General features: G+C 43.7%; 1 protein-coding gene across 2 annotated transcripts in view; it reads right to left on the bottom strand.

The window, feature by feature from the left end:
- Positions 1 to 17000: 17000 nt before the first annotated feature.
- Bfsp2 (beaded filament structural protein 2) overlaps positions 17001 to 26655 on the bottom strand; it is a 243508-nt gene continuing 233853 nt past the window's right edge. For both annotated transcript variants that reach the window (XM_074059794.1, XM_074059795.1), the window contains exons 5-7: positions 26009 to 26140; positions 19359 to 19579; positions 17001 to 17185 (exon numbers count right to left, since the gene is read on the bottom strand). In XM_074059794.1, coding sequence (XP_073915895.1) covers positions 17182 to 17185; positions 19359 to 19579; positions 26009 to 26140 — 357 coding nt within the window. In that variant the 3' untranslated portion in view covers positions 17001 to 17181. The remainder of the gene's footprint in view (positions 17186 to 19358; positions 19580 to 26008; positions 26141 to 26655) is intronic.

Raw genomic sequence — 26655 nt, 5'->3', positions numbered from 1 at the left:
AGTTTTTCTCCCATAGCATGGGTTGTCTTTTAATTCTAGGTCTTGTTTCTTTTGTTATGCAGAAACTTTAATTTGTTGTAGTCCCATTTATCAATTGTTCTTATTTCCTGGACAATTGAAGTGCTATTCAGAAAATAATTAGCTATGCCTACATCTTCCAGAGTTTTCCCTGTGTTTTTCTATAATAGTTTCAAAGTTTCAGATCTTCCATTAAAGATCTCCCATCCATTTGGAGCTGGTTTTTGTACAGTATGAAAGGTAGGGGTCTAGGTTTAGCCTTTTGTATGCAGATATCCTGTTTTCCCAGCACCATTTGTTGAAAAGGCTGTCTTTTCTCCAGTGTTTGTTTTTGGCTCCTTTGTCAAATATCAGATGGCTATTAAAACATTCCCTTTTCAACCACATGTCTATGTGAGGCCGGGGATTTTTTTGATGCACATAAACAAAATAATTTATCTCATGGACTGACTGCAGCTGCAGATGTGAGAACCTGGCTTTTTCTATATTAAGTTAGACACTAAAAAGGTTTGCAAAAATGTGAATTATTTAGTTTTGGAAAGCATAGTGTTTTTAATAAGAATATGATATTTAGGTTAACATGAAATGCATTTATATTTCTTATTCTTAAATGAACTAATAAATATTCTGTTTTTTTTCAGTTTTTTTTCTTTATTTATTCATATGTGCATACATTGGGCCATTTCTCCTCCCTGTCCCTTCCCTCTCCCCCTATTTTTTTTTAGTTTTAATGTATAATACAGTAAGTATCAATGAATCTAATCTATATAGCCCATGAAACTTTTTGAGTCCTCAAAACTTTTAAGGGTGTAAAGGGGAAGTGTAAAGAGTGTATGGTTGACACTAAGGAGTTTATTTCTTAGTTATGCACCAGTCCTTGGCACGGCCATACTTACCCCCACCTATCAGGCACCAGGTTCTTTCATGTCCTAGCTCTGTCAGCTCCTAGAATGTGGTAATACTCTGCATTTGGTTAACGGAAGGGAAAGAGCAATAGAAGGAGGTGTAGAAAGGCAGGGAAGTTGGGAAGATTTCACAGAGCAGGCCTGGAACTGGTGCCCATCCTTTGTTCCCATTCTGTTGGCTGGAACTCAGTCACATAGCCATTCTTAATGCCCAAGGAGACTGGAGATACAGTCCAGTTGTGTGACCATGGAGGAAATAGATTTGTGCCATGACATCCCAGATTCCTGGCACAAATTTGTATTAATAATAATTGTTATTCTTACAGTACTGGGCCTTGCACTTGCTAGGCAAGTACTCTCCCACTCAAGCCATACCTCTAGTCCTCAAATTTGTTTTAAAAATTATTTCAGACTTCCCCATAATCTGTCTTTCTGTCCATTTGTTTAAATACGTACTTTTAAATCTTTTTACGTGAGCTAGGGGTGCAGCTGTGTAGCTCAGGTGGTAGAGTGTTCTTGCCTAGTGTGCACGAGGCCCTGGGTTCAATCTCAAGTACAGCTACCCTACCCTAAAAAAATACCGAATACCCTCACAACTCTTTATTTGAAGTAATTACAGTTGGAAGTGTAACTCCATGGTAGAGTGCAAGCCTAGCTTGGGTGAGGCTCTGGGTGTAATCCTTTGCACCACACACAACATAATAGTAATTTCTGGCTAATAGGAAGTTATAAAAATAGTATGAAAAGTATTGTGTATCCTAAACCCAATTTCACTCAAAAGTGAAGCGCTTTTTTTTTGGCTGAGGATCACACTAAATAGGTATTCTCCCACTGAGTTACATCTTCAGCCTCTTATCTACATAAATCAGGAAATCGACAATGATTTATTAGACTACAGACCTTATTTAGTTTTCATCACTTTTTAAAACCTGCATTCATTTTTGTGTGTTTTCTTTGTTTAAAAAAATTTTCCTGGCTGGGTGTTGGTGGCTCACACCTGCAATCCTAGCTACTTGGGAGGCTGAGATCCGGAGGGTTCCAGTTTGAGGCCAGCCCTGGCAAATAGTTCATGAGACCCCCATCTCCAAAATAACCAGAGCAAAATGGGCTGCAGGTGTGGCTCAAGCAGCAGAGTGCCTGCTTTGCAACCATAAAGCCCTGAGTTAAAACCCAAATCCCACCAAAGAAATAAAAATTTTTTTCTGTATGTTTTAATATTTCGAGGTGACTTAGGTCCATTTTTAGAGGTACTTGGGCTATAAATTACAAAGAAATAAAAAGTGCAAAATGGAACATGTCTATAAATGGATGAGATGGGAAAGGACTCATGTTTTGCAAACCTTGAGATTTGTGTAGTTTCTACTGTAGAAAGAATATAGGATCTGGAGACAGATAAACTTGGGTTCAAATCTAACCTCTGTCACTTCCTAGCTGAATGATTTGGGGTGGACCATTTCTCTCCATGAGTGTCTGTACCTGTCCATAGCCTACCTTGTAGGCTACTGGCCACGCATATCAAGAATTTAACACTGGGTCTGCCACAGCTATGCTTATAGTTTGGAACATTAAGAAATTGGAGGATGGCTGGAGCTTTTCCTAGATTATCTGTCAATTAGGTGCAGAAATTGGGATTCTACAATCCAGACCCTAGGAAAGCAGTGCATGCAGGGAAGACTGTGGATCCCAACTTGTTTGGCCAGAAGGATGCCCTACTAACATCAAAATCTCCAACAGGCCCTTGTCCCTGCTCTGTTCCCATACGTGTTGTATTCATGGTCAGATAAGACAGGACCTATGGTTGTTTTGATCTGTGATTCCTTGGACTTCTGAAACTAAAGATCCAAATGAGCCTTTACTGTCATTGGGTAAAGACACCCCCAAATAAAGATGCTAATACACCATTAGATATTCTCAAGTGACACTGAGGGGGTGGCTTCCTTCCTACCTTTGGGGACTAGTCTAATCCTTTTTTTTTTCTTTTTTTTGTGGTGGTGGTGCTGGAGTTTGAACTTGGGATCTTGTTGAGTCATGCCTCCAGCCCCTTAGGGGCTAGTTTTGATAATGAAAGTAGCATGAAACCTTTCTTCACTGGGACCTCCTGACAACTGCTGTGCACCCAATGCCCAAGTTACAGATGAGGAAACAGAGGTTTGGGAAAGTGAAGGCTATTGCCCCAAATCACACAGCAAGCTAGGCAACAGATCCAACCAAGGCAAGGCCCCCTCCTTGCCAGTTCTGAGCCCTCCCACTATACCTTGAGTCTATGTCCTAAACTATTTTCTTCTTGCCTTTTCCCCTTTTCTGAGCCCTACCCTCACAGCTTGGCTTTTCCAGCTTCTCTATCTGAATTTCCTTGATTTTTTTTTTTTTTTGGCAGTACAAGGGCTTGAACTCAGGGCCTTCACCTTGAGCCACTCCACCAGCCCTATTTTTGTGAAGAGCTTTTTGAGATGGGGGTCTCACCAAACCATTTGCCTGGGCTGACTTTGAACCTGGATCCTCTTGAGTAGCCAGGATTACAGGCATGAGCCACCAGTTCCCTGGCTGAATTTCCTTGATTTGAGAACATTTTCATTCTAAGCTTCCCTCATCCCTTCAGAGGCCTTTACCATTCCATTTGTCAGTGGTTCTTTGGTGCTCAGGGCTAGTCTGGGCATCAGATGTACAGCCCACTGTCAGAAGGTCCTACTGACCCTTTCACTATCAAGACTGGTCCCCAAATGTAGAAGGAAAGCCATCCCCTTAGTGTTATGACAATATCTAATGATGTGCTAGTACCTTTTATTTCATTAGGATATATTAATTTATACAGGGGGGATCATAGCGACAAATCCAATTAGACTTACATTGTATATGACTTACATTACCCCCATCCTCCCTCCTCCTCAACCCCCTCCCTGCTCCATTTAAAGCAATTGCAAGAGGTTTCATTGTTCTATTTCATATAAGTATATGAAGTCCGCCAAACCATATTCCCTCACCCTAATCTCCTTCATTGACCCTCCCCCTCCCACCAGGACCCCTGTGAGCATCTTTGTTTAGGGGTTCTGAAGAACTGCAGGCTTCACAGTGATTTTTAAATCAGCCAGGAAACATGACACTATCGCCTCATCTGTGCTTTGGATCTAGTTTTGTAAGCATTATTTATCTACCTGGCCAGCTTAAAATTCATATGTTCTCCTAGCATACAGTTAAGGAGGCCCAGAGAAAGTCTCATGTTTGATTGATCAAGGAGAAAATAGACACACGCGCACAGACCTAAGAAATTGAGCTGTCCCTGTGCTGGTGATTTTTCTTATGCGTGGTTTCATGCCCTGTCTTAAGAACCCCAAAGAGGGATAGAATGTCAAGACTTCAAGACAAAACCATATAAAATCAAAGCTCTTGCCACACTCTTTCTGGAAGCACGTGCTTTGAAATATTAACCAAGCACTGGCATCTTCTTTCTAAAACATGTTTCCTTTTTATGTTATTTCAGTGGTTCAAGAGACAGATGAATCTGATTAGCTATTTGGTTGAAAATATTTGTGCTGGGTGATGTCTTTACCCTGTCCTTGTTACCCACAATCTTTATCCAAGAAATATTTATTAAGTGGTATTATAAAGGAGTATAGTTTTTCAGGCTGTGGACCACAGTAGATTGAAGGATCATGAACTCCACATATTGGGGCACAGCTGCATTTTAAACAATGAAATAGATCCAAATAAAGTAGAATAGAAAACATTAGTACGAAGTCTGTGTGCGGTGAGGATGGCTATTGGTGCCTCAGCTGTACATGTGTGGTGTAGGGGTATGAACACATGAGTGCTGCTCTATGCTACAAAATTAATTTTTCTCAATTATGAGTCTCTATCAAAAGAGTTTGAAAAACACTGCAGTTAGCATACGCTCTGAAGTTCCCCAGCATGAATTCGAGTTTTGTCTACAGAACATTTCTAGATGTAGGATTATTGGGCAGGTTACTTAAGATGTCTGTGGAATGGGAATTGTGAGAGAAATGACCTAGGGTGCACCTGGGCCCATGATACTTTAAGGGGTCTACTGAAATGTTTTGATTCCTTTTAAAATAAGAAAGAAAAAACCCCTAAGGATTGAAGAAGTTGTTTTGATTTTTTTCCCCCCCCTCACATCATAAAAACTGAATTTTTAAAGGATCCAAGAAAACCTACAATGGTGGGAGGGACCCAGGTTACAGAAGCCTTGAATGCTGGGTAGGAGAGGTGGGACTCAATGCGGTGGGTCCGTGGGAGCCTTTGAAGGCTGTAACCCAGCACAGCCTCCTCAAATCCTTTAGAGAAAAGTCATTTCTCAGTCTGGTACATGCACTTTCCGAGGGACACATGGGGCTATAGCTGGGACTTTGAGGACAAAAGATAAATGGGTTCCTCTTCCTGCATGAAACAAAGCATTTAGGAGGAAAAAAGTTAAGAAACACAGATCCAGGAAGCAAATCAAAATTTACTTCTCTATAAAACAAGCAAACCTACGCTGCAAAGGAAGATAGGAGGTTTTCAGAAGTAATGATAATTTGCATGACGATCTGGCTATCAAGATAATTTCTAAGAAATTAGGAGTCTGTGGGAGGCTCCTTTGGTCGATGACCCAAATTCTCTTGAGTCTACCCAAGGACGTTTTGCTTACAATTAGGGGTTTGTTCATGGAAAAGACAAAAAGCAATGGAGCGAGAGCCGAGGACACCTGGAACATGTCCTAATCCCTGACCCCATTCATCTGTTCATAGGTCGGGGATTAAGGTACGTTCCTATTGGGCTGTCAGTCCTGAGACTCCCTTCAAGCTGACTGGCTTCTTCCTCACTGGAAAGTGTCTTTTACTAGAGACCGCAGGGATTGTCAGTCTCTTACATCTGAGTGTAAATTTATGGAAAGATATTATATTGGACGATTCTATTGTCAACTTGGTCAAACTGGGAATTACAATTCCAGAGTCGCTTTTCCTCTACGGTTTCAGGTGAGAGTTAGCCAAAGAGTAACTTGCACAGATGTGAGCAGTGGAGAAGCAGCAGCCATTAATCTCAGGGGGACACCATGGTTAGACACGGTGAGATACAGGGGTGCCCAGTGGGTCCCAGCTTGTCCCTGTCCTCTTCATGTGACCTACTTTTCTAGTCCATAAAGATCAACAGAAGCCCCAGATGGTTGGCTGTGGACACATAACCAATACAGTCAACTGCTTCTTATGTCTCTGTCAGTTTCCCCTTGACTTTGATGGTGGGGTGCACAGGTCTGATCTTTCCTCTCTTCCCAACCTTCACTTTTCCTGCTGCCACTGTGTGAGGTCTAATTCTATCTCCCAGATCTCCTAATAGTCCTGGATCTCTGAAGCTGGATTGTTGGGAATATTTTTTTTTTAAGTAGTGGGATTTGGATTTAGGGCCTCACACTTTCTAGGCAGGCACTCTACCACTTGAGCCACACCCTCAGCCCTTCATGGTTTAGTTATTCTTCATCTAGGGTCTCACACTTTTGCCCAGGGCTAGCCTCTGACCACAGTCCTCTTATTTATGCCTCTCAAGTAGTTGGGATTACAGGCATGATCCACCATGCCTGATCCCAATAATTTCCTTTTGATACTGCACTCAGCCCCAAGGAAAGAAAAGTTTTGATTTAAAAAAAACAAAAAACCTCCCCAAAAAACTAAAAGAGGAGTTAATTTTAAAATGGTGGCCCTATTTGAGCAGGTAAGCCTCCCCCAGAATGGCAGCAGGAGGTTATAAACTCAGAGCACGATGAGAACGTGGAGAAGTGAGAGGGCCTCAAAGATAAGTGGTTTCTGCTTTCTGCTTTCCCTGCAACCTGCCTCTGAGGACAGCTTGCTCGCTCTCCCTGGCTGTCAGGATGCTTTGTAGACCAATCTCTTATAACACAAAATAGTTCCATCCTCAAGAGAGAAATACCTAGAGAAAAAGTACAAAGACAGGAGCAGTGGAAGTAAAGCACTGAGAAGGAAATCTCACAATGAATTTATTAGTCTAGACAGGATTTTACAGAATTTCTCTCATGGCCGGGCTCTAGTAGCTCATGTCTGTAATCCTAGCTGCTTGGAGGCTGAGATCCAGAGGAGTGGGGATCCTGGCCCCATCTCAACCAATAGCTGGGTGTGGCGGCACATTCTTGCTATCCCAGTGATAGTGGGAAGCATAAATAGGAGGATCGTGGTCCAGGCAGACCAGGGCAAAAAGCAAGACCCCCATCTCTGAAATAACCAGAGCAAAAAGGGAAGGAGGTGAGGCTTAGGTGGTATAGTGCCTGCCTCTCAAGTTCAAAGCCATGAGTTCAAACCCCAGCATGCCAAAAAGGTAAAAAATCCTCTTGTGGAGAGTTTATTATACTCTTCTTTCTACTTTTGTATATGGTTTAAAATACCCATACTTTAAAAATTTCAATTTATAATATTTTGACTCCTCAAACTTGGGAACATTCATCTTGAGATGTCTACTTTAAAATACCCCTTTGAAGTCCCCTCTCTCTCTCTTTGGTAGGTCTGGGGTTTGAACTCAGGGCTTCACACTTGCAAAGCAAGTACTCTACTGCTTGAGCCACACCTCCAGTCTATTTTGCTTTGGTAATTTTGGAGATGGGGTCTTGCAAACTTTTTGCCTGGGATGGCCTTGAACCAAAGTCCTCATGATCTCAGCCTTCCAAGTAACTAAGATTACAGGTGTGAGGCACCAGTGGTGAGCCCAATGTGATTCTTGACTGCAAGGAAGAGTGTCATGTTTCCGGTGGAACACAGATGAAAGTACACTTGCACATGGAAATAAAAATACATGACTGTGGGCTGGGGATACACCTTAATGGTAGAGCACTTGCCTAGCACACACAGGGCCCTGGGTTCGATCCATAGTGCTGCCAAAAAGAAATTTAAAAATATGGTTGATTTTGTTATGAAATGCGACTGAGATGTGGACCCCTTCAGGATTTCTTGCTTGTCTGGAGCCATTAGGAAATGCTCAAGAGTTTGCTTCTAAACAGTCCATAAAGAGTTTTCAGAGTCATACAATGAATCTTCTTATAGGTTACCATAGAGACGATGGCTAGCTCTGTTGGGTGCCTCAGCTTTTTTCATTTTTTAGGTAATGGTTCAGCTACTCAAAAAAATCATAAAAATGGTTTTCCAATAGGAAAACAGATTGGTAATTTTGTTTTTTCCAAATTAAAAAAATGTAGTAATATTATTTGCAATTAAAATTAAATGTATAAAGGAAAACTTTTGTGATAACAAACTGAATTTCCATTTGTAAGATTGAAGTCTATAAATTTCATCCTAGCAGTTCTGTCCTCAAGCTATGGAAAAGTAGATTAAAATCAGCCTACAGAATGTAATCTGAAGCTGCGAGGAGAATTTGAACTGGTTCCAGATAGTGTGAAAACAATGTCAAGGAAAATTCTTTCTTTGTTAGAAAACGAAAGACCTGGGTAGCAAAGCCCAAATTAACTTTGAGTAAAATGGCCAGAAATGATGTAGCAATTATGTGAACTCACCATACTAAACACACACACACACACACCCCAAACACAGTGAAGGACATTTTCTTATTTTTAGTGGTACTGGGATTTGAACTCATGGCCTGTGTTTGCTAGGCAGGTGCTCTACCACTTGAGCCACTCCTCCAGCCCTGCAGCACTTTCTCATTGCCTTCTTTTAGAGGTATCTTCTCATCAATCTTCCTTACCCACCCAGGACCTTGACAGAGGCTGAGAAGATGAACACCAAATGCTCTCCCAGGTGACTTCTGGATGGTGAGGTTTTAAGTGATTTATTGTTTCCTATTTGAACTGTTCAGTATGGCTAAAAGATTTCTATAATGAGCAGACCTTGTACATTTTTATTTTAAAACAATTTCACACTTTCAGAAAAGAACAAAGAATCCTCTTATTCCCTTGCTCTATATTTCCCCAAATATTAATATTTACCACCTTTACTTTTTCTCTCTGTGTACATTTTCCCCTCTGAACGATTTGGAAGTAGGTCATAGACACGATGGTCCCTTTCTCTCCAGTTGCCTCAGGTGTATTTCCTACATACAAGGACTGTTTCTTACATGACAACACTGCATTGACCAAAATTAGGGAACAACCCTCAATGCGTCACTATGAACCTACAGACCTACAAATCTCACCAGTTGTCTCAGATGTGAAATTCATAGCAACAAAAGAATTCTCTGGTCTAGGACCCAATTGGCATTATGGGTTGCATTCAGTTACCATGTCTCTTTAATTTCTTCCTTTTCGGTTTTGGTTTTGAGATAGGTCTTGCTATGTAGCCCAGGCTGGCCTAGAACCTGTGATCCTCCTGCCTCAGCCTTCTGAGTGCTGGGATTATGGCCCTGCACTGCCATGCCCCGCCTTTCGGTTCCTACAATCTGAAGAAGCCCTCAGTCTTTTCCCATATTCCATGAACATGACATTGTTTGTAGTGAATAGGTCAATGATTCAATTCCCCATTGAATTTTCCTGATGTCTTCTCATGATTAGGTTTAGATTATGCATTTTTGTCATAGCTATTTGTCCTTTTCCATGAGTCACCATGAAGCATATGTAATCAATATGCCTCATTTTTGGAGCATGTATTATTTTCATAAAACAAGGTCAATAATTAAGAATGGGAATCTATCAAAGGTCATGTTCACATTGACCAGGGACAATGTTAGTTGCCTGTACAGAGTGTGTCAGTGTTGCCTACAGTAATTACCAGGTTGGAAGGAGCTTCCTCTGCTCCTCCTATGGGGCATTCATATCTTTTATGAGAGGTGCTCATGTCACATCTTTGTGTGGTTGTATGTATTGCCAGAGTTTTAGCATGGGGTACATGGTGCACTCAACTTAGATACTTTGAGGATAACAAATGGATAATAACTGGAGGTGTGGCTCAAGCAGTAAAGTGCCTGCTTTGCAAGTGCAAAGCCCTGTGTTCAAACCCCAGTCCCTCAAAAAAAGAAAGATGCATGTATAGAACAAAACGCCTGAAGTGTTTAGTACCCCCAGGTGAGGGGCAATGTGGTATTGTTATCACCCCTACCCTTGGGAAGGTGAGAGAAAGTAGCCATTCCCAGAAGTGGGAAAGATAGCTGCATGAGGTAGGGCTGCCTGACACCACTGAGACCCTGAGTGAGGCCCCTGGCTAGCCTGTGGTGACACTGCAGGAAGGAGCTGACACATAAATACCCTGACCTCACTCTTTTCCCTCCCTCCAGCTACCATGGATACACAAACAAGCAAGGACGGAGGGAACATCTTTTCTGATGGGAGAAAGCCAACAAAAATATAGAAAAAATGGTGGAACTTTCAAATCACCATTTGTTAACCCTAACAGTAATAATTGGTTCAGGCAAAAATCATGAATGGGTTCTAATAAAAGTAGTGGGGGAAAGTTTGAGGAGTAATGATATTTACACAGCCTCACATTTTCTTTCCACAAAATTCTTACTAATTTCAAAGGGTAACACAGTAACTCTGGTGGGGAAGCTTGGCACACACCACCTGAATCCAATAATTAAATTTAGTATCACCTGAAGTAGGACATATGATCTCATGTGCCTCTGACTGGAGGACCTGAAGTAGCTGGAAAGTGAGTCCTTATGAAACCAGACCAGGGGAAGGGCTATGGAACCTTGGAAGGACAGTCACCATAAGGGAGAGAAGAATTGGCAGAGTGGACCTGTTCACTGAGTGGGGGTGGGACTAGCTAGGAGGTCATGCTAGCTTCTTTTGATTCAGCTTATTCTTCCCAAGGTTTGCATAGTTAGGAGATAAAGGAGAGGCAAAGAGTCTTGTGTGACATGGAAGACCCATGTCATGGGGGGCTCAAGAGATATGCTTTCAAAACGGCTGGTTATGGGAAGCAGTGCAGTAGAGTAGGGTAGCCTGAGTCAAGTGGGAGGCCCTGATGTAATGGCAGTTTTTAGGCGGGATACCCACTTGCCAGAAATTTCAGGCATAATTGGGGAGATAAATTGGTGGGAAAGCAAGATTTCTCACAAATCATCCTACAAATATGGCCTCCATTGTCCCTACATGGTGGTCAAACCTTCCCAACCTGTTGGACAGCTCATCTACGTCTACTTGACTTTTGTTTGTGCTATCCAATATGGTAGCCAGAAACCCCATGTGGCTGCTGAGCTATTGAAATATGATTAGGCAGAAAGTTAAGAAACTTTATGGCTGAGAAAGATGACTTGGATGCTGATTAAAAAAATCACAACCAGGCCCACTGACATAAATGGACTGACTCATGACATACAGCAGGGTCTGTATGACCCCCCCAGCCCCCACAGTCTACAGAAAATGACAGCCCTGGTCTGTCTGACTATCCAAGGTCAAAAACTCCTCGCTCGACTTGTGGCAGGTGTTAATGATGTACAACCCAGTCTCCAGGAGGTAATAACATGTAACCCAGTTTTCTAGGAATGGCCATCTTCATGCATACAGACCCCAAGGAAAGCATCTTAAGACCTTCATTGCAGCTACTCCTTCTTGAGCCTGTCTACTCGCTTGCCTTGAGAAGTGTACTTTTGCTTTACTCGTACTTTGCATTAACAAATCTGCTCTTGCTCATTGTCCTCTGTGTCTGTTCTTGAATTCTTTCTCTGGCGAGACCAAGAACCTTCTGGCCCTCAACTCAGTAATGTGGATCCAGTAATAGTTTGATTGAGGAGCTAAGTTTTAAATGTCATTTAATTCTCATTTAAAATGTAATTTTAAAACTGAAGTGGTATAAAATATTCTATAAAATTTAGGTATTTTTATATTAAAAACTTAAGAGTTGATTTCAATACATATAATATCTCCTTAAAACATGATGTTAATAACACTGAGTGGACATAAGAGTTAATAAATTTATTTAACTTGGACAGGTGTGGTTTTGAATCCAATCTGCTTTGACTTCAAAGTCAAGGAGATCTTCTGAAAAAAGGTGAACCAATTATGTCAATTGGGATAATACTATCAAAGGAAAACAATGTTTTTTGGATTTTAAATTCAGTTACTGGGCCTGGGGATATTGTTCAGTGGTTGAGTGTTTGCCTAGTATGCACAAGGCATGTTTAAGAACAACTCGAGTATGTGAATCTACTTTTCCAAGTAAAATTCATACAGCTCAGATAATTTTGAAGATTTAGTGCCTGAGTTGAGATGGGTTATAATAGTAAAAGACAAGCCAGATTTGAAGACCAGGGTTAGTGAGAGGCTGAAGTGGTAGAGGGCTTGCTGACCAAGCATCAGGCCCTGAGTTCAAACCCCGGTACCACCACCACCAAAAGGACTTACCACAAAAAAAAGTAAAATATCTCATTTATAATTTAAAAATACTGATTGCATGATGAAATGGTAGGATTTCTGGATATACTGAGACCATTAAAATCAGTTATTAAAATAAGCTTCATCTGTTTATTCCTCCCCCCTTTAATGTAACTATTAAAAAATTTAAAATTACATATATGGCTCACATTCTGTTTCTACTGGGCAGAGCTAATCTAGATTATCCAGAGGTTGATCTGCATTTTTGTACCTGTCATAATCTTGACACATGATGTGTTGATGGTAACAGGGATTGCATAAATATTTATTGAGGAAGAAGATTTATCTTGGAGTGAGTAACCGCAACTCAGCCTGATGGTTGTTCACTTAAACTGCTAAAATCAAACTCCCCAAATAATTAGTAAATCGATGTCACTTCCCTAGGACAACTACATATTTGTCCTGCCCTTTTTCCCCTAGGTCACAAGTAGCTAAATGACAAGCACTAAATCTCCTACCAGTCCATTGATTTCCTGTCCCTACTCTTTTGTTTCCCTCTCAAGGTGCCCAAAGCACTCCTAATTATCATGAAGTCCCAACAACCTGTCTTAATTATTCAGTCAGGTTTGCCACATAGTCTTCTGAGTTTAAAATTATGAATTTCATCCACATTGTTCCTGTCCAGAATGTCAATGAGAACGGCTAGCTGCAGAAAAACAAAAGCAAAAACAAAGTACCTATGACTGGTCCAAAGAAAAATCCAGAGAAATTCACAAAGCCCTTTTCTCCTAAGGTACAACATGGCTTTCGTCTCCAATCCCAGAATTACACTGAAAGCCAGATTTCCTGGGGTGTCAATTACCTTCCACTCCCAGAAGGAGCAGGAGAAAATGGAGTATTTCTTCTTGGGCATGACAGGAAATTTGTGTTTTCTGTCGACTTTGCAACACAACCTGTCTAGGCGGGGATCTATTCCGGTTCCTGCTTGGGCCTTTTGTTCAAAATAACCAGTCTATATGATCTAATTAAGCTGGTCCCTTCAGCTGAGAAAATTGCTTGCTCTGTTGCTTCACTTCACTGGGAGGTTAATCTCTTTGAACATGATTGTGCTCCTGTGTCAGGAAACAGCTTCCAACCAAAGTCTAGGTCACCCTTCCCCTTTCTGTGTGTCCCGGGTCTCCCAGTCAGAAGTGCCAGTCAACGCTTCATTTGTCACTTGAGGTCAGATAACCATGTATGGAATATAACTTGTGGGCCATTTCTGTCTGATATTGTTAGGGCTGCTAATTTTTTAGTAGATTATCTCATGCAAAATGTAGGAGATATTTATACTAAAAATGTATTGGATGTTTATCTGAAATTCAAATAAAAATGGATGTCTTTCATATTTATTTGCTAAATTTGGCAACCCTTCTTTTTTTTTTTTTTTTTCAGTACTGGGGTTTGAACTCAGAGTCTATACCTTGAGCCACTCCACCAGCTCTTTTTTTGTGCAATGGATTTTTTTGAGCTAGGGCCTGGGTTGGCTTTGAACCACAATCCTCTTAATCTCTGCCTCCTGATTAGCCAGGATTACAGGTGTGAGCTACCAGTACCCGGCTTCTTTTTATTGGTATGCCCAAAGTCCAGCAAAACAGCTGGGCACCAGTACATGCTAAGAAGTGATAGGTGATCATGAAGGTAAGATTTAAGGACATTGGTACAAAAGAATGTGAGGTCTGAAAGCCAATGAATGTTCTAGCAATCTCACTGGGAGTTCCAGGAAGGAGGCCAGAGGCCAATGGAGTTGGCTGCTGTGGAAAGAGGGCTCTCCTGTGCTTAGGAGGAGTCTGTCGGAAGCCCTTCTCTGGTATATTCCAGAGCAAATGCTTTGTCCTTGACACCAACACAAGCCTCGGCCTCCTCTGCCACCTGTCAGTGAGTCACTGCCAAAGTGTAATTGTACCGGGATGTTGGGAGAGGAAGCCTGACTTTAAAAAAGGCCCTGGAAATGACAGGGACCAACAGTGCCTTTTCATCCCTGTTAATGAAGCCTCATTAGAGACAGCAGGAGCCCGGGCTGGAATCTGGAAGCACCAGTCGGCATGGCTCGCTCTCTCTCTGCCAAATGGTGATTAGCTGACGATTTACCGCAGCTGTTTCCTAAGATGGCTCCGTGGAGGGGAATGAGGTGTGCAGCCTGCATGGTGTGCACAGCCATCCCCCGCTCCTTCCAACGCTGAGCCGGACCCAGGGTTCTGCAAAACGTTTGACCGTCCAGGCACAGAGGCACCAACCTTTGATGGTGAGCACCCCACCTTCCAGGCCTCCGGCTGGGTTTAGGTTGGGGATGGGGGAAAACAATAGTAACGGGAAAGAAAAGAGACACATCTCAGGGCTGGACACAACGAGGACAGCTGCACTTTGTCTTCTGGCGTGGCATTTGTACCCAGGTGTTTCAGTTATGGGCAGCCCCATAGTGTGCATCCACAGGACAAATGGATGCTTTGGTGAAATGCAGCAGCAGGTGATGTCTTGTCTATTTCTGTGCCTCCAAAGACAAACTGAATTATGTAAAGGTGTCACCATGCAAAGTGTGAGCACTGTTCTGCCAGTCCTGCAGACTATTGAGAAAGCCAGGTGGAGCAATTCCATCAGGGAGATCCTGTTATCTTCTTTTTTAGTCTTCCTCCCTTCCCTCCCCTCCAGCCCCTCTCTCCCTCCCCTCTCTCCCTTCCTTCCCTCCCTTCCTTCCCTCCCTTCCTTCCTTGCCTTCTTCTTTCCTTCTGACAGGGTCTCACTATATAGCTCAAACTTACCTGGAATTCCCTATGCAGCTGATGCTGGCCTTGAACTGGTCATCCTCCTGCCTCAGCCTCCAGAGTGCTGGAATTATAGGCGTGAACTACCAAGCCCAGCTTCTTTTAAACTTTTTTTTTTTTTAAGTGGTACTGGGGTTTAAACTCAGGGTCTCACATTTGCTAGGAAGCTACTCTACCACTTAAGCCACTCTGCCATCCCCTTTTAAGCTTTCTTAAGGATGGAAAAAGGTTTCTTCTGTTTGGTCAGCTTTGGTTATTTGGAACCTCAGGTTTAAAGGTCTTCAAATGTCCCCACATTGGATACATCTCCCATCTGGATGAACTGCTCACAAGGACAAAGACTCAGATATGTTGGTCTAGTTCTGTGTGACAGGTTGGCAGATAGAGACTTCAGGGAAGAATTAAGAAATTTACCTTGGTTTTTCTTTTGTGGTTTTAGAGGTACTGAGAGCCTATGGTAGGATCCAGGTGGTGGTTTCAATTTTAATCAGAAAGCAAGAGAACCTTGTCTGCGTAGGTGGCAGATGTGTGAACTATATTTGGTTGGCCCCAGCACTGAGAGGGTTGCAAAGAGGATCCTAGAAGAAAATTCCGAGGCTGCAAGTAGGTTGACCAATCACAGCCTAATTAGTCCCCCACAGGCTTGAATTGAACTTGGCTATAATTGATTGACAGGTGCTGTGCCAATAGCAAGCAAGATGGGGTCTGCTCATAAATACGCATGAGGAATACATTCAGGAGGTGGGAAGGCTCTGGAATACCTGTAAATTTTGGTACAGGGAAGTGCTGGGTATTTTGGTTCAAGTCATGAGTGCTATGAGCACAGTTTTTTGTCTTGTTTTGCTTTTTTGGCAGTACCGGGGTTTGAACTTAGAGCCTTGTGCTTGCTAGGCAAGCAGTCTACCACTTGAACTATATCAGGGAGGAGAACAAGGAACGGAACAGACAAGCTTGTGTTCTGATAATGTAGCAGGGGGAAAGGGATGGCATAGCAGAGAGATAAAACTTAAAGAATTGAAACGTGAAGAAGGTCACATAGCACTGGGGGGATGAAATAGCCAATAAAGTTGCATGCAAACATATATGGGGTAAGCTTTGCTTTCTGCTTCTGTAACCTGCTTGCAAGGTTATATAAGGTGAGCCCCCTTTGTTCTCAGGGCTCAGCCTTTGGACACTAGTCCACTGAGCCTGTGCTGGCCCAATAAAGCGTTGCTTCCTGCTGAATTGCCTCAGTGTCCCGTATCTCAGTTTCATATTCCCATAATGGAACCATATCTCCAGTCCTCTTTACTTCAGTTTACTTTTCAGAAAGGGTCTTGTGCTTTTTGCTCAGGCTGGCCTTGAACCCTGATCCTCCTACCTCCATCTCCCAAGTAGCTGGAATTATAGGTGTGTAATCACACATCTGTTGTGTACCATAACCAACTCGTTTGTGGAAAGGTCTTGCCACCTTTTGCCCAGTCTGGCCTTAAACTGAAATCCTCCAATCTCTGCCTGCTGCAGACCACAGATGTGTACCACCATGCTTGGCTCTAGTACAACTTGTGCCCAAGTAGCCCTGGTATGTTGATAAACCTAAGAACAGTTGTCCCTTGGATCACGAAGCAGACAGCATCACTCAAAGACCTTTCCAGGAGCTGGGCATGGTGGTGCATACCTGTAATCCTACTGCTCAGGAAATCGGTAGGAGGCTCTTGAATTCAAGGCTAGCCTAGACTATACTGAGAGAATGTCTCAAAAAAAAAAAAACAAAATTCAACCAAACCAAACCAGTCAAACAAAAATCCTTCCAGAAACCTTCAAGAACGTCTTGGGGGTATAGCTTAGTGGAAAAGGATGTGCTTAGCATACTTGAGGCCCTGGGTTCCATCCTAAGCATCAAACTAAAACAGACGCCAAAATCCACAAAGGTTCCCTAAGCAGAGGCCCTGCAGATAAAGAGATACCCATTTCCACCCACTAGTGAGAGAAATAAGGGGGCAGACAGGAAGCTGCACACAGAGCGTTTATTTGGGGAGGGCCAAGGAGGGTTGCTTAGGCTACAGACTACTTAAACGAAAGCAGAGGGTCCTTTCCACTTCCAGGAAGCTTTTTCTGCTCCAGCTGAGTCAATGTGGGAATCAAGCAGGGACTGAGGTTCCCCAAGGTCGGCTGGTGAGGAAGGTAGCATTTCTCTTCGTGACAAGGGGAAGTTTCTCCATTAGCTGAAAAGAAACACATGGGAATCAGAAGCCACACATACAGGAAAATTGGTAAAGCTATCGAAATAGGGTTATGGAAAAGGCAGTGTCTCCTGAGAAAGAGTTCAGCTTTTAGAACAAGACAGGATGGGTTTTAAAACCCTGTTCCATGGTATGATTTTGGGCAAATGACTTAAGCTCCCTGAGACTTGCTTCCTGTCTATACAATGGGGATACTGGTATAGTCCTGGGGACAAATAAAGGCTGTCAGGAGTGAAGACTGTGTAGCCACCCAGTAGCCACTAAGTGGGGTGCTCATATTCTTGAAAGAGACTGAATCTCACTCACTGCTTCTGGCGTTGTTTAAAATGATTCTATTTGCTCAGATGTGCATAGACATCTGAAAGAATTAGCTTTGTTGGGAACATCTGGCTTTTATACTCAATAGAAAGCAATTTGATGACAGGGCAGTCAGACAGGAGGGGGTTCCTTTTGAAAGGAGGAGGGGTTCATTCCCTTCCAGGTGGCTCTCTGGGCCTCTTTCTGAAGAAGGAGATGTCACACTCTTGGAGAGAGCAGGAGGCCTGGCCTAGTCCCAGCGTGACCATGGATACTTCCTTTTGTGCTGAGGCTTTTGTATTCTCTCTTGAGTCAGGAGGGTGGGACTATATGACCCTGAGCTGTCACTTAAAGTGGCTGTCCCGTTCCTTATTCCATGTATGCCGTGGAAGGGTCTCTGGAGGGGGCACGAAGATACAGAACTATGAAGAAAAATAAAGGCATGAGTTTCTGGAAAGAATCTGCAATGAAGCCAAGCCCCAAGACTGATGTATCTGCTCTGGAATGCCTCTCTATCAACAAAAGATTGCATATATGCTTGTGTGTGTGTCAGACTCTGTGGCTGGCCAACTTGGCTGTCATTCCCAGCCCGTTTCCTGCCTCCACCAGAGTGTAGAACAGCCAGAGAGTTGTCCTCCCAGCATCCTTTGCATGTAGGTATGTCAGGTGAGCAGGTTCTCCTCAGTGAGATAAAAGAGAAAATTCACTGGAGTTCTTTTCAAAATGTTTCCTTCACTGATCAAAGGACAGAGCTACTCCAGGAAAAACCTTTCTGCCTTGCCTCTTCCCTTTCTGTCTTGGCCATAAATGAGGATGTGATGTCTAGAGTTGGCAGGCATTTGGCTCCATGGAGTGACAGAGGTGAAGATGAAAAGTCAAAATATGGTAGTTGGGAAAGTGAAAAGGGCTTGAGTCCTCAAATCATTGAGAAGCTTAGATTACCTACTTACGAGACCCTAAATAAATATGGTTTATTTTACATTCGTTCTATTCAAAGTGTGGTCTATGGACCAGCAAGGTAGGCGTCACCAGAAAAATGAAGAATCCCAAAAGCAGAATCTGCATTAAAAAAAAAAAAAAGTCAGGGACTGGGCCCACTGACTCCTACCTGTAATCCCAGCTACCCAGGAGGTGAAGATCAAGAAGATACAGGTTTGAGGCTAGCATGAGCAAAAAGTTAGCAAGACCTCATTTCAACCAACAAGTTAGGCATGGTGGTTCATTTCTGTAATCCCAGCTATGCAGGAGGCATAGGTAGGAAGATCAAGGCTGGCTTAGGGCAAAAACAGAAGATCCTGTTAAAAAAATAACTGAAGCAAAAAAGGGCTGGAGGTGTGGCTCAAGTGGTAGAGCCCTTGCCAAGTATGAGGCTCTGAGTTCAAACCCCAGTACTGTCAAAAATCCAAACCAAACCCAAACAAAGTCCATGTATTTCAGGTATACCTTAAATTTTCAGGAGGACTGCATCATTGTCACATCAATTAAGCCCATTACATGCAGCTGAAGTATTCCTAACTGCTACTGTGTATGTCTTAGGGGTGTGTGTGTACATATATATTTATATAGAGCCCTCTCTATACAGTAGGCTGCATATATACATGCAAAAATATATGTGATATGCAAACAGAAAAATTTCAGAAGAACACAGGTTATGTGGATGGGGATATGGACCTTGGAAGTAATTTCTCCTTTTTTACCCCCTTTTCCCCTTTATTTGTAGTCTGGGTTTTGAACCCAGGGCCTTTGTGTATGCTAGGCAAGGGCTCTATCTACCACTGAGCTACTCCGCCAGCATCTTTCAATCTTAATTACATGAGCCATTTTAAACCCACGAGTAGGCCTTAGTTGTGGAGCCTACCAGCTCTCCTCGCGGTCCAGCAGGGCATGGACAGTTGCCACATCCTTGTGCAGCTGGCCCTTGCGTGCCAGCAGGTGTGCCCGCTCCCGTAGCTGCTGCTCAGCCTCTGCACGGACTTCGCGCAGCTCAGCCTCCAGTCGGCCCACCACGGCGCCCAGGTTCTGCAGCTCCATGTCATGCCAGTGCTTGGCGTCGTGCAAGGTGTTCTCTAGGCCTCGCTTCTGCAAAAGAGCAGACAGAACAGCAGGAAGATTGACCTTGGCCTTGACCTGGTCTGCCCATTCCTCCAGGACAATGACCTTGCCAGTTGTGGAGACTGACAGGGGGTTTGCTCTCACGGGGCTCTGTGGAAAAATGAATCCTCAGGAGGTCAGGCTCTGGTTTAGTCTGATTCAATTGTATACGAGGATGGTGGGGAGGAAAGGAGCAAAGAGAAGGGGGAAAGAAGAGAGGGAATGGAACAAGGGGAGTTGCAATGGGTGTCTGTGACCTTTACACACTTAGCACTTTTCTTTAATAGCACACCTTGGCCGGGTCCTCTTCCTCTGCCTTCCCTGTGAATTTCCCACTGCTCCATCCACACCTGTTCCCCTCCCACTAGCATCTTGGGTCTGATCAGCTGATGTCCACTTGCTCATGACTTTAATGGTCCTCTCTAGACTGATCAGCCCTGCATTGGAGTGTTCATCCCAGCCCTCTGCCAGCTCTGGACCTGCTCCTGAAGTCTTACTGGAAATATATACTCAGATTAAAATGGAGCTGTTGGCTTCTCTTCTGTGCTTTAGCTGGGGAATGTGGGGAGCTACACACTGGGGAAAGATGTATTCTTTGTGGGAAGCGGAGTAGAAGCACAGTTGTACTCAGTGTTCTGTAGGCTGAGTTCAGCACAGCCTCCACCACAGAATAAGGCTAGGGTAAGTTGCAGAGCAGGTGCTTTTCCTAAAATGTTTATGTCAAATAATCTGTAGGCTGAGATTTGGCACAGCCCCAGCCACAGAAAAGAGCGAGAAGGCGAGATGCAGCTCAGCTGCTTTTCCTGAATTGTTTATGTTCAGAGAAACAGGAATGCAGGTTTCTTTTGTTACAATGTGATGCTCCTCCCCAAGAACTGTGCTCCATCTCCTTGTTTACCACTGGATATAAAAGACTTGCTGAAGGACGCTGCAAGGCTTTTTGGATGAAGAGGGGCTTTTGGATGGGGAAGGCTTTTTGAGGAGGAGGGGGGTTTGGCTGAAGGGATAGTGCTGAAGGGAAAAGAATTGCTAAAGGGGAATTGCTAAAACTAAAGAGAGAACATGGGACAGTGCAAGTCTGTGCTGAGAACTTTATACATTGGCTTTAGAAAAGCTAAGCTTAAGGGAAAACATGGGACAGAGCGAGTCTAAGGAAAGAGACTTTAAAGAATAGAAAAGAAGACTTTTAGAAGCAAGGTTTTAAAGAGCTGTAAAGGAGTAAGGCCTTAAAGAAAAGATGGAGAACAGAAGCAGAGTAAAGAGAAGAGATTAACAGAGATAAGAAGCAATGAGGCCATTGTGTGTCTCCACCTGAGTGCCCAACACACCTGCTCCCAACTTTCTGTCTGTCTGTCTGTCTATCCTGTGTCCTTTCTGCATGTCCCATCACCCCCAGTTAGGCCCGGTTAGATTCAGAAGTAACAGGAGCAAGAGAAAGCTCACTCCAGTCATTGATCTTTCTTCTCTTCCAAAGACAGTCACCACCCCTCTTGTGACTTCTGAACCCTGCCTCCTGTGTCTCCTGTGAAGTTTTCACATTTGTGGCCCTCCTCTCTTCTCCAGATACCATGGGGTCCACAGACACTTACCATCTCTCATCTGGGATTGGCTCAGTGGCTTTTTAGCTCATCCCCTGCTTCTAGTTCCTGCCCTTCCCACATTTCCCACGCAGCAACCACAGTGCCTTGGCCAAAGTCCAAATGTGGACTTGTGTCTTCTCTGCTTAAACCTCATAGGTAGATTCCCAGGACCCCTAACATGACACACATCACAGGCTGTGTGTCTTTCCATCTTGACTCCCCCACCTCTCCCAGATAGAGCAGAGTTGGACTCCCAGGCATGGAGTTTATTGGGCTCGTGCTATTTCTTATACCTACAATATCCTTCTCCATCCATTCCAGCATCCATACCTACTCATCCCCAAGTCCAAGTTCAGTGGCCACTTTCCCCAGGAAACTTTCTATGACACTCCTCTGCCCTTACTGTCACCAAGCTGGGTTATGGACTCTGTGTTTTTCAGGTTCTGAAAGCACATGTATGTCCTTGAGCTTATCACTAGATGGTGAGACTTGGAAAAAACAAGCCTTGATAACCTTTGTGCATAGGAAAGTATAGAATAGGTGCTTCGTATATGTAGGTTGGTCAGGACGAAGGTACTTGTGTTAGGGTCCATTTATTGCTCTACTTCTGTGTTTCTTCATTCAAATGGAACTCCCTTTCTTCTCAACTTCCCATATATTATGTCCTGAAACCTAGGATTGCTCAATAAACACTTTTGAAAATCTGGCTGTACATGTTTTAACATTTTAAAAATAGTTTAATTATGGAGGACCTATAATTTAGTACTTGGCTTTTAATATAACACATGAAAACATAAAATAGATATTTTTCTTAATTGGATAGGATTGGATCAAATCTTGATTAAACAAGTTTCTGAAACCTGTCCTCCAGAAGAGATTTTTTTTTATAGCCCTTTGAGCACTGTGGCTGAAATGGAAGATTCTTGGTCATGGCACCATCTTGAGTCATGGCTGCTGTTAAGCAAAGTCATCATAGAATCTAGTTTAAGTCTTCTTAATTCCATGGGATATGAGAATGTTGAGTCAGAATTCCTAGTCTAGGTGTGTTTTAGGAGGCAATATGTGAACTAGAAAATAAAGCTAGATCTGTCTCTGGTGCAGAGTTATTATTTGTGTGGTGGGATCTGAGAACCCCTTATAGCAGTGAGAATATAAAAATGACCTGGATTTTGAGAATCATTTGTTCCAGCCTCCTTGGGTTTTATTCTTTTGTTTATGCAAATTGCTTTGTTTGTGAGTAGTTGTTGACGTAGGAAAAACCCTTCACAGAACTATGGTTAGATATCTGTCTCCAGTTTTAGCTCTATGTTGTAGGTGAGTTCTCCATGTGGCCTGAGGTTTTTGCTTGGTGACTTGGGGGGCACTGCCCAATGGGGCATTCATGGGAACCTGGATCAGAAATCCTATGTGTCTTCCATTCCACTCTAGAGTCCAAGTCCTGCTTCTTCACCTACGTCCCTGACAATCTGATCAAAACAAAGGATGCCTGCTTCTCCAGAGACTTAAAAGAGCCTGAGTGCCTGTGAGCAGGCTACTGCTGTAGCTCTTGCAACCCTACTGATACAAATGGCACCAGCAACACCTTGAGATCACAGAGGCGCACTCACTCCCCAGGACTCTGGAGATTTGCAGGAACTTTCTTGAGTTTGCTAAACCCTTCAGAAAGCAATTTAGTGACCTTTTGTGACTTCTGAGCTTAAATTCTTTTATGACCGAACACAGAGTTCATTTGGCTTCAAGCACCATTGCTGGTGACTGGCTCCTAGGACAAACAGTGCCTTAATGCAAAGCGGACTGGGAGTTTAGCCAGCTTGGCTGTCTGAGGTTCATCTGAGCTGTGGGGCCTGTGGTGCACAGGTTGCTCTGACTGAGGGTGACAGGATGGCTGGATGAACCGGACAGGGTTTACACTTATCCTTGCTCAGTCTGTGCCTCACACCTTGGCTGGAAGGCCCAGGAATGAACACTGATTTTCTGGAACATGCAGGGGACAGAGCTAGTTTGTCTCTGGTTGTGACCACAGTCAGAATGCCACTACTCTGAAGCCTTCTGTTTAGATATTTGAATCTTTTGCCATTTTTCCCCATAGTTAGGGCCATGGAGTTTAAATGAGGTGACTAGGTGGCTAATGATGCCAACTTGGGGTTACTGAACTAGTGATTATAGTTTTATAGGATAACTAATGACAGATGCCATTTATTCACTGCTCACTCTGTGCCAGGCACAGTGCTAAGGGCTTGGCATGCGTTATTTAATTAATCATCCCAGTGACTTTATGAGGTAAATTCTATTCTGATCTTATGGAAGATCACATTTCCAAAGACAGCTGCAACAATGCTCACCCTCCCACGTGCTCCTCCTCAATGTGACCTTGCTACTGTTCCATCAAGACGGGAAGTTCACATCCCCTGCTGTTGAATCTGGCTGGTGATGTGATGGCTTTGACTGAGAGAATGAGATATAAGAGACATTCAAGGTTTTGAAAGCCCAGGTGTTAAGAGGCCTGGTTGCTCTAAGGGCGGTCACATGCTATGTCAGATGTCTAGCTACTGTAAGACCGCCATGATACCAGGGAATCTCAGTTAGCCACACGGAGGAGAGGTCACATGGAGAGAGAAACAGATGCACGACTGAGGCCCCACATCTGTGAGTCGAGGAAGCCATTCTTGGGTGTCTCAGCCCCAGCAGCTTGCACACAGGACAGAGAAGAATTATTCTGCTGAACTCTGTCTAAATCATAGAATGGGGAGACTAACAGACTCACTGTTGTCCTAAGTCACTAAATGGCAGGCAGATAGGAAAACCAAAATAGAGAGGAAATGGAAGCTGAGAGGGGTCACACAGCTTGTGAGTAAAAGAGCCAGGGTGTAAGATTGTGGTCTGAGCACCAATCCCCAATCCCATCAGACCGTTGAGTCTAGAAGAGTAGGGTCACGTGTAGACTTTGTGGTAAGTGGAGCCCATCCAACCCCTGCCCCAACTCTGCCCGTCTCTACTTGTCTTCTTCATACCACCACGAAGTCTACTTCCTGACTCTCACAGTAGGGTGGTCTCCCCACCAGCCACCCCCTTGGCATGCAGAGTTCTCTGGTTCCTATGGTTATATAGGCTCCTCCACTGAGGTCACATTGAGTCCTTGAGGGCAGGGACCATGTCTGATTAGTCTTATGTCCCCAAAGCACTTGGTATAGTTCTGGGAACAATAGTGAGTTCTTCAAAGTGATGTGGAGAGTAAGAAGAACATGCTTACATGCATTCTGTCATTGGATTCTCAAGGAAACATTGAGAAATGAGGTGGGACATGACTACCACTGCCATTTTGTAGAGGAGAAAAATGTGGTTCAGGGATTTGCCTGTTTGCATAAGCGATAAGTGGAGGAGCTCTCGGATCATCCCCTCCCACCCTCCTGCAGTGACCTAGTTCCTACCATTGACTTCCTTGGACTCCAGACTCCTTAGTTGTACCAGGGTTACACAGACCAGACCAACCCTCTCATAACTCTGACATGGAATTAGAACAGTACAAGTGACTCCCTACAAGGGGCACCTGGAAGGAGCTGTGGTTGACATCCTAATAGACCATCCCAGAGATCAGAGGGTACATGACTACATTAATACAGTCATCTTGGGCCAGGTATAGCAGCTTGTGCCTATAATCCCAGCTACTCTAAAAACAGATTAGGAGGATCCTGGTTCAAGATCAGTATGGGCAAAAAGTTAGAAAGATCCCATCTCAACCAACAAACCTGATATAGTGGCACACATCTGTAACCCCAGCTATGAGGGAAGTACAGGTATGAAGGATCACAGTTCAAGGCTAGCTCTGGACTTTGAGACAGTCCAAAAAATAACTAAAGCCGGAAGGGGCAGCAGTGTGGACCAAGTGGTAGAGTACCTTCCTAGGAAGCTTGAGGCTCCGAGTTCAAACTCCATTTCTTCCAAAAAGTGAAAAAGAAAATGGTATAGTATTATATAACCCATGCAATTCTCCTGTGTCTCACTTTAAATTATCTCTAGGTTACTTCTACCCAATACAACGTAAATGTCATATAAATAGCTATTTAGGGAATAATGACAAGAAAGAAAAGCTTGCACATGTTCAGAACAGAATATTTTCAATCCGAGGTGGTTGAATTCCACAGATAAGGAACCTATGGACATGGAGGGATGACTCTAATGACTTTAATTAATTAATTGCAGGAGACCTCCCACAGACCACAGTGGGTCAGAGGAGTTCACTGGGTACGTTCAGTCAGGCTGTCCTGAAGCAGAACTTGAGACATGGATGCTGGAATTTACACACGATCAAAGGGACGTTTTCAGGATCCAGGAAGGCAACACAGGACAGGGCAGGGGATTTAGCAGGAAACTGGCTGCAGCCCCATCCCATGGTGAACTCTGAAGTGTGAATTGGCCTCCAGACCTGGTTCTACCTTGAAAGCAGGTGGGCTGGACTTTCAACCTCCCTACCCACCAGTTACTGTCTGAGCACTGGGGGGGCGGGGGGGGGCTGGGGTTGGCCTGAGCTCCTGGGTCAGAAGTCTTCTGTTTGGCTGAGGGCAGTCCTTTAGAGAAGCAGGGCTGCGGAAGGGGTGGCTAGACGCCAACATGTCCAGCAAGGGCCCCACGAGGCATATTTTGGTAGGACACTTGTTGTATTACATGTGTTATGATTCATGGTCTGATGATCCTTGGGAGTCTGCAGACATTTCAGGTCCCCAAATCAGATCCTGTGGAATGAGAGTCCTTTGCAAACTATGACTCGTAAATGGCTAGAATTTGAGTTGAGCATTAAAATTGGTACAAGAGATTCCAGGGCCCCTGTTGGTCCACTCACCAGAGCCTGTAAGGATTCTGTCTCAGCCTGGAGGCTCTGGACTTGGCACGAAGTGTTGTGTAACTCTATCCTGAGGGTGGCAGCCAGCTTCTCTTCCTGGGTCTGGGACACGAGGGCCACCTCTGCCTGTTGCTGTAGAGAATCAGGTCTCAGGGTGAGCTGGGCTGAGCAGAGAACCTGAACCCATCCTTCCATCCCAGCCTTCTAAGCCCTCTCTTGCCTCTAGCCAGAGGACATATATCTGTCCAATTTAAAGATACCCTTTGCTATAAGCCTCCTCTTCAACTTGTATACAAAAAATATTTATTTTGAACCTATACCTATACCTGAAACTAGAATGGCATTCAGATTTCCCAGAGACTCGATAGGGGACATAGCTCAGTGGTAGAGCACTTACCTAATATTCACAAAGTCCTGGGTCTGATCCCCAAACACACACTCACACATGCACACACACGCACACGCATGCACACGCACACACGTGCCCAAAGACCATGTGTTAGAAGCTCTCCTCTTCTCCCTGCGTCCTAATTACAGAGTTCTCCTGTTTCTGATTTCTTATGTCTTGTTTCCAGCAATATTTCATCTACAGTTGTACACTGATGAATAACAAGGATCCATTCTGAGAGATATAGAGTAAGGCTGTC

Source organism: Castor canadensis, chromosome 17 (genome assembly GCF_047511655.1).
Source record: "Castor canadensis chromosome 17, mCasCan1.hap1v2, whole genome shotgun sequence".
NCBI lineage: Eukaryota > Metazoa > Chordata > Mammalia > Rodentia > Castoridae > Castor > Castor canadensis.
Note: the sequence above shows the minus strand (reverse complement) of the source record. Positions and strands in the feature narration are given on the sequence as shown.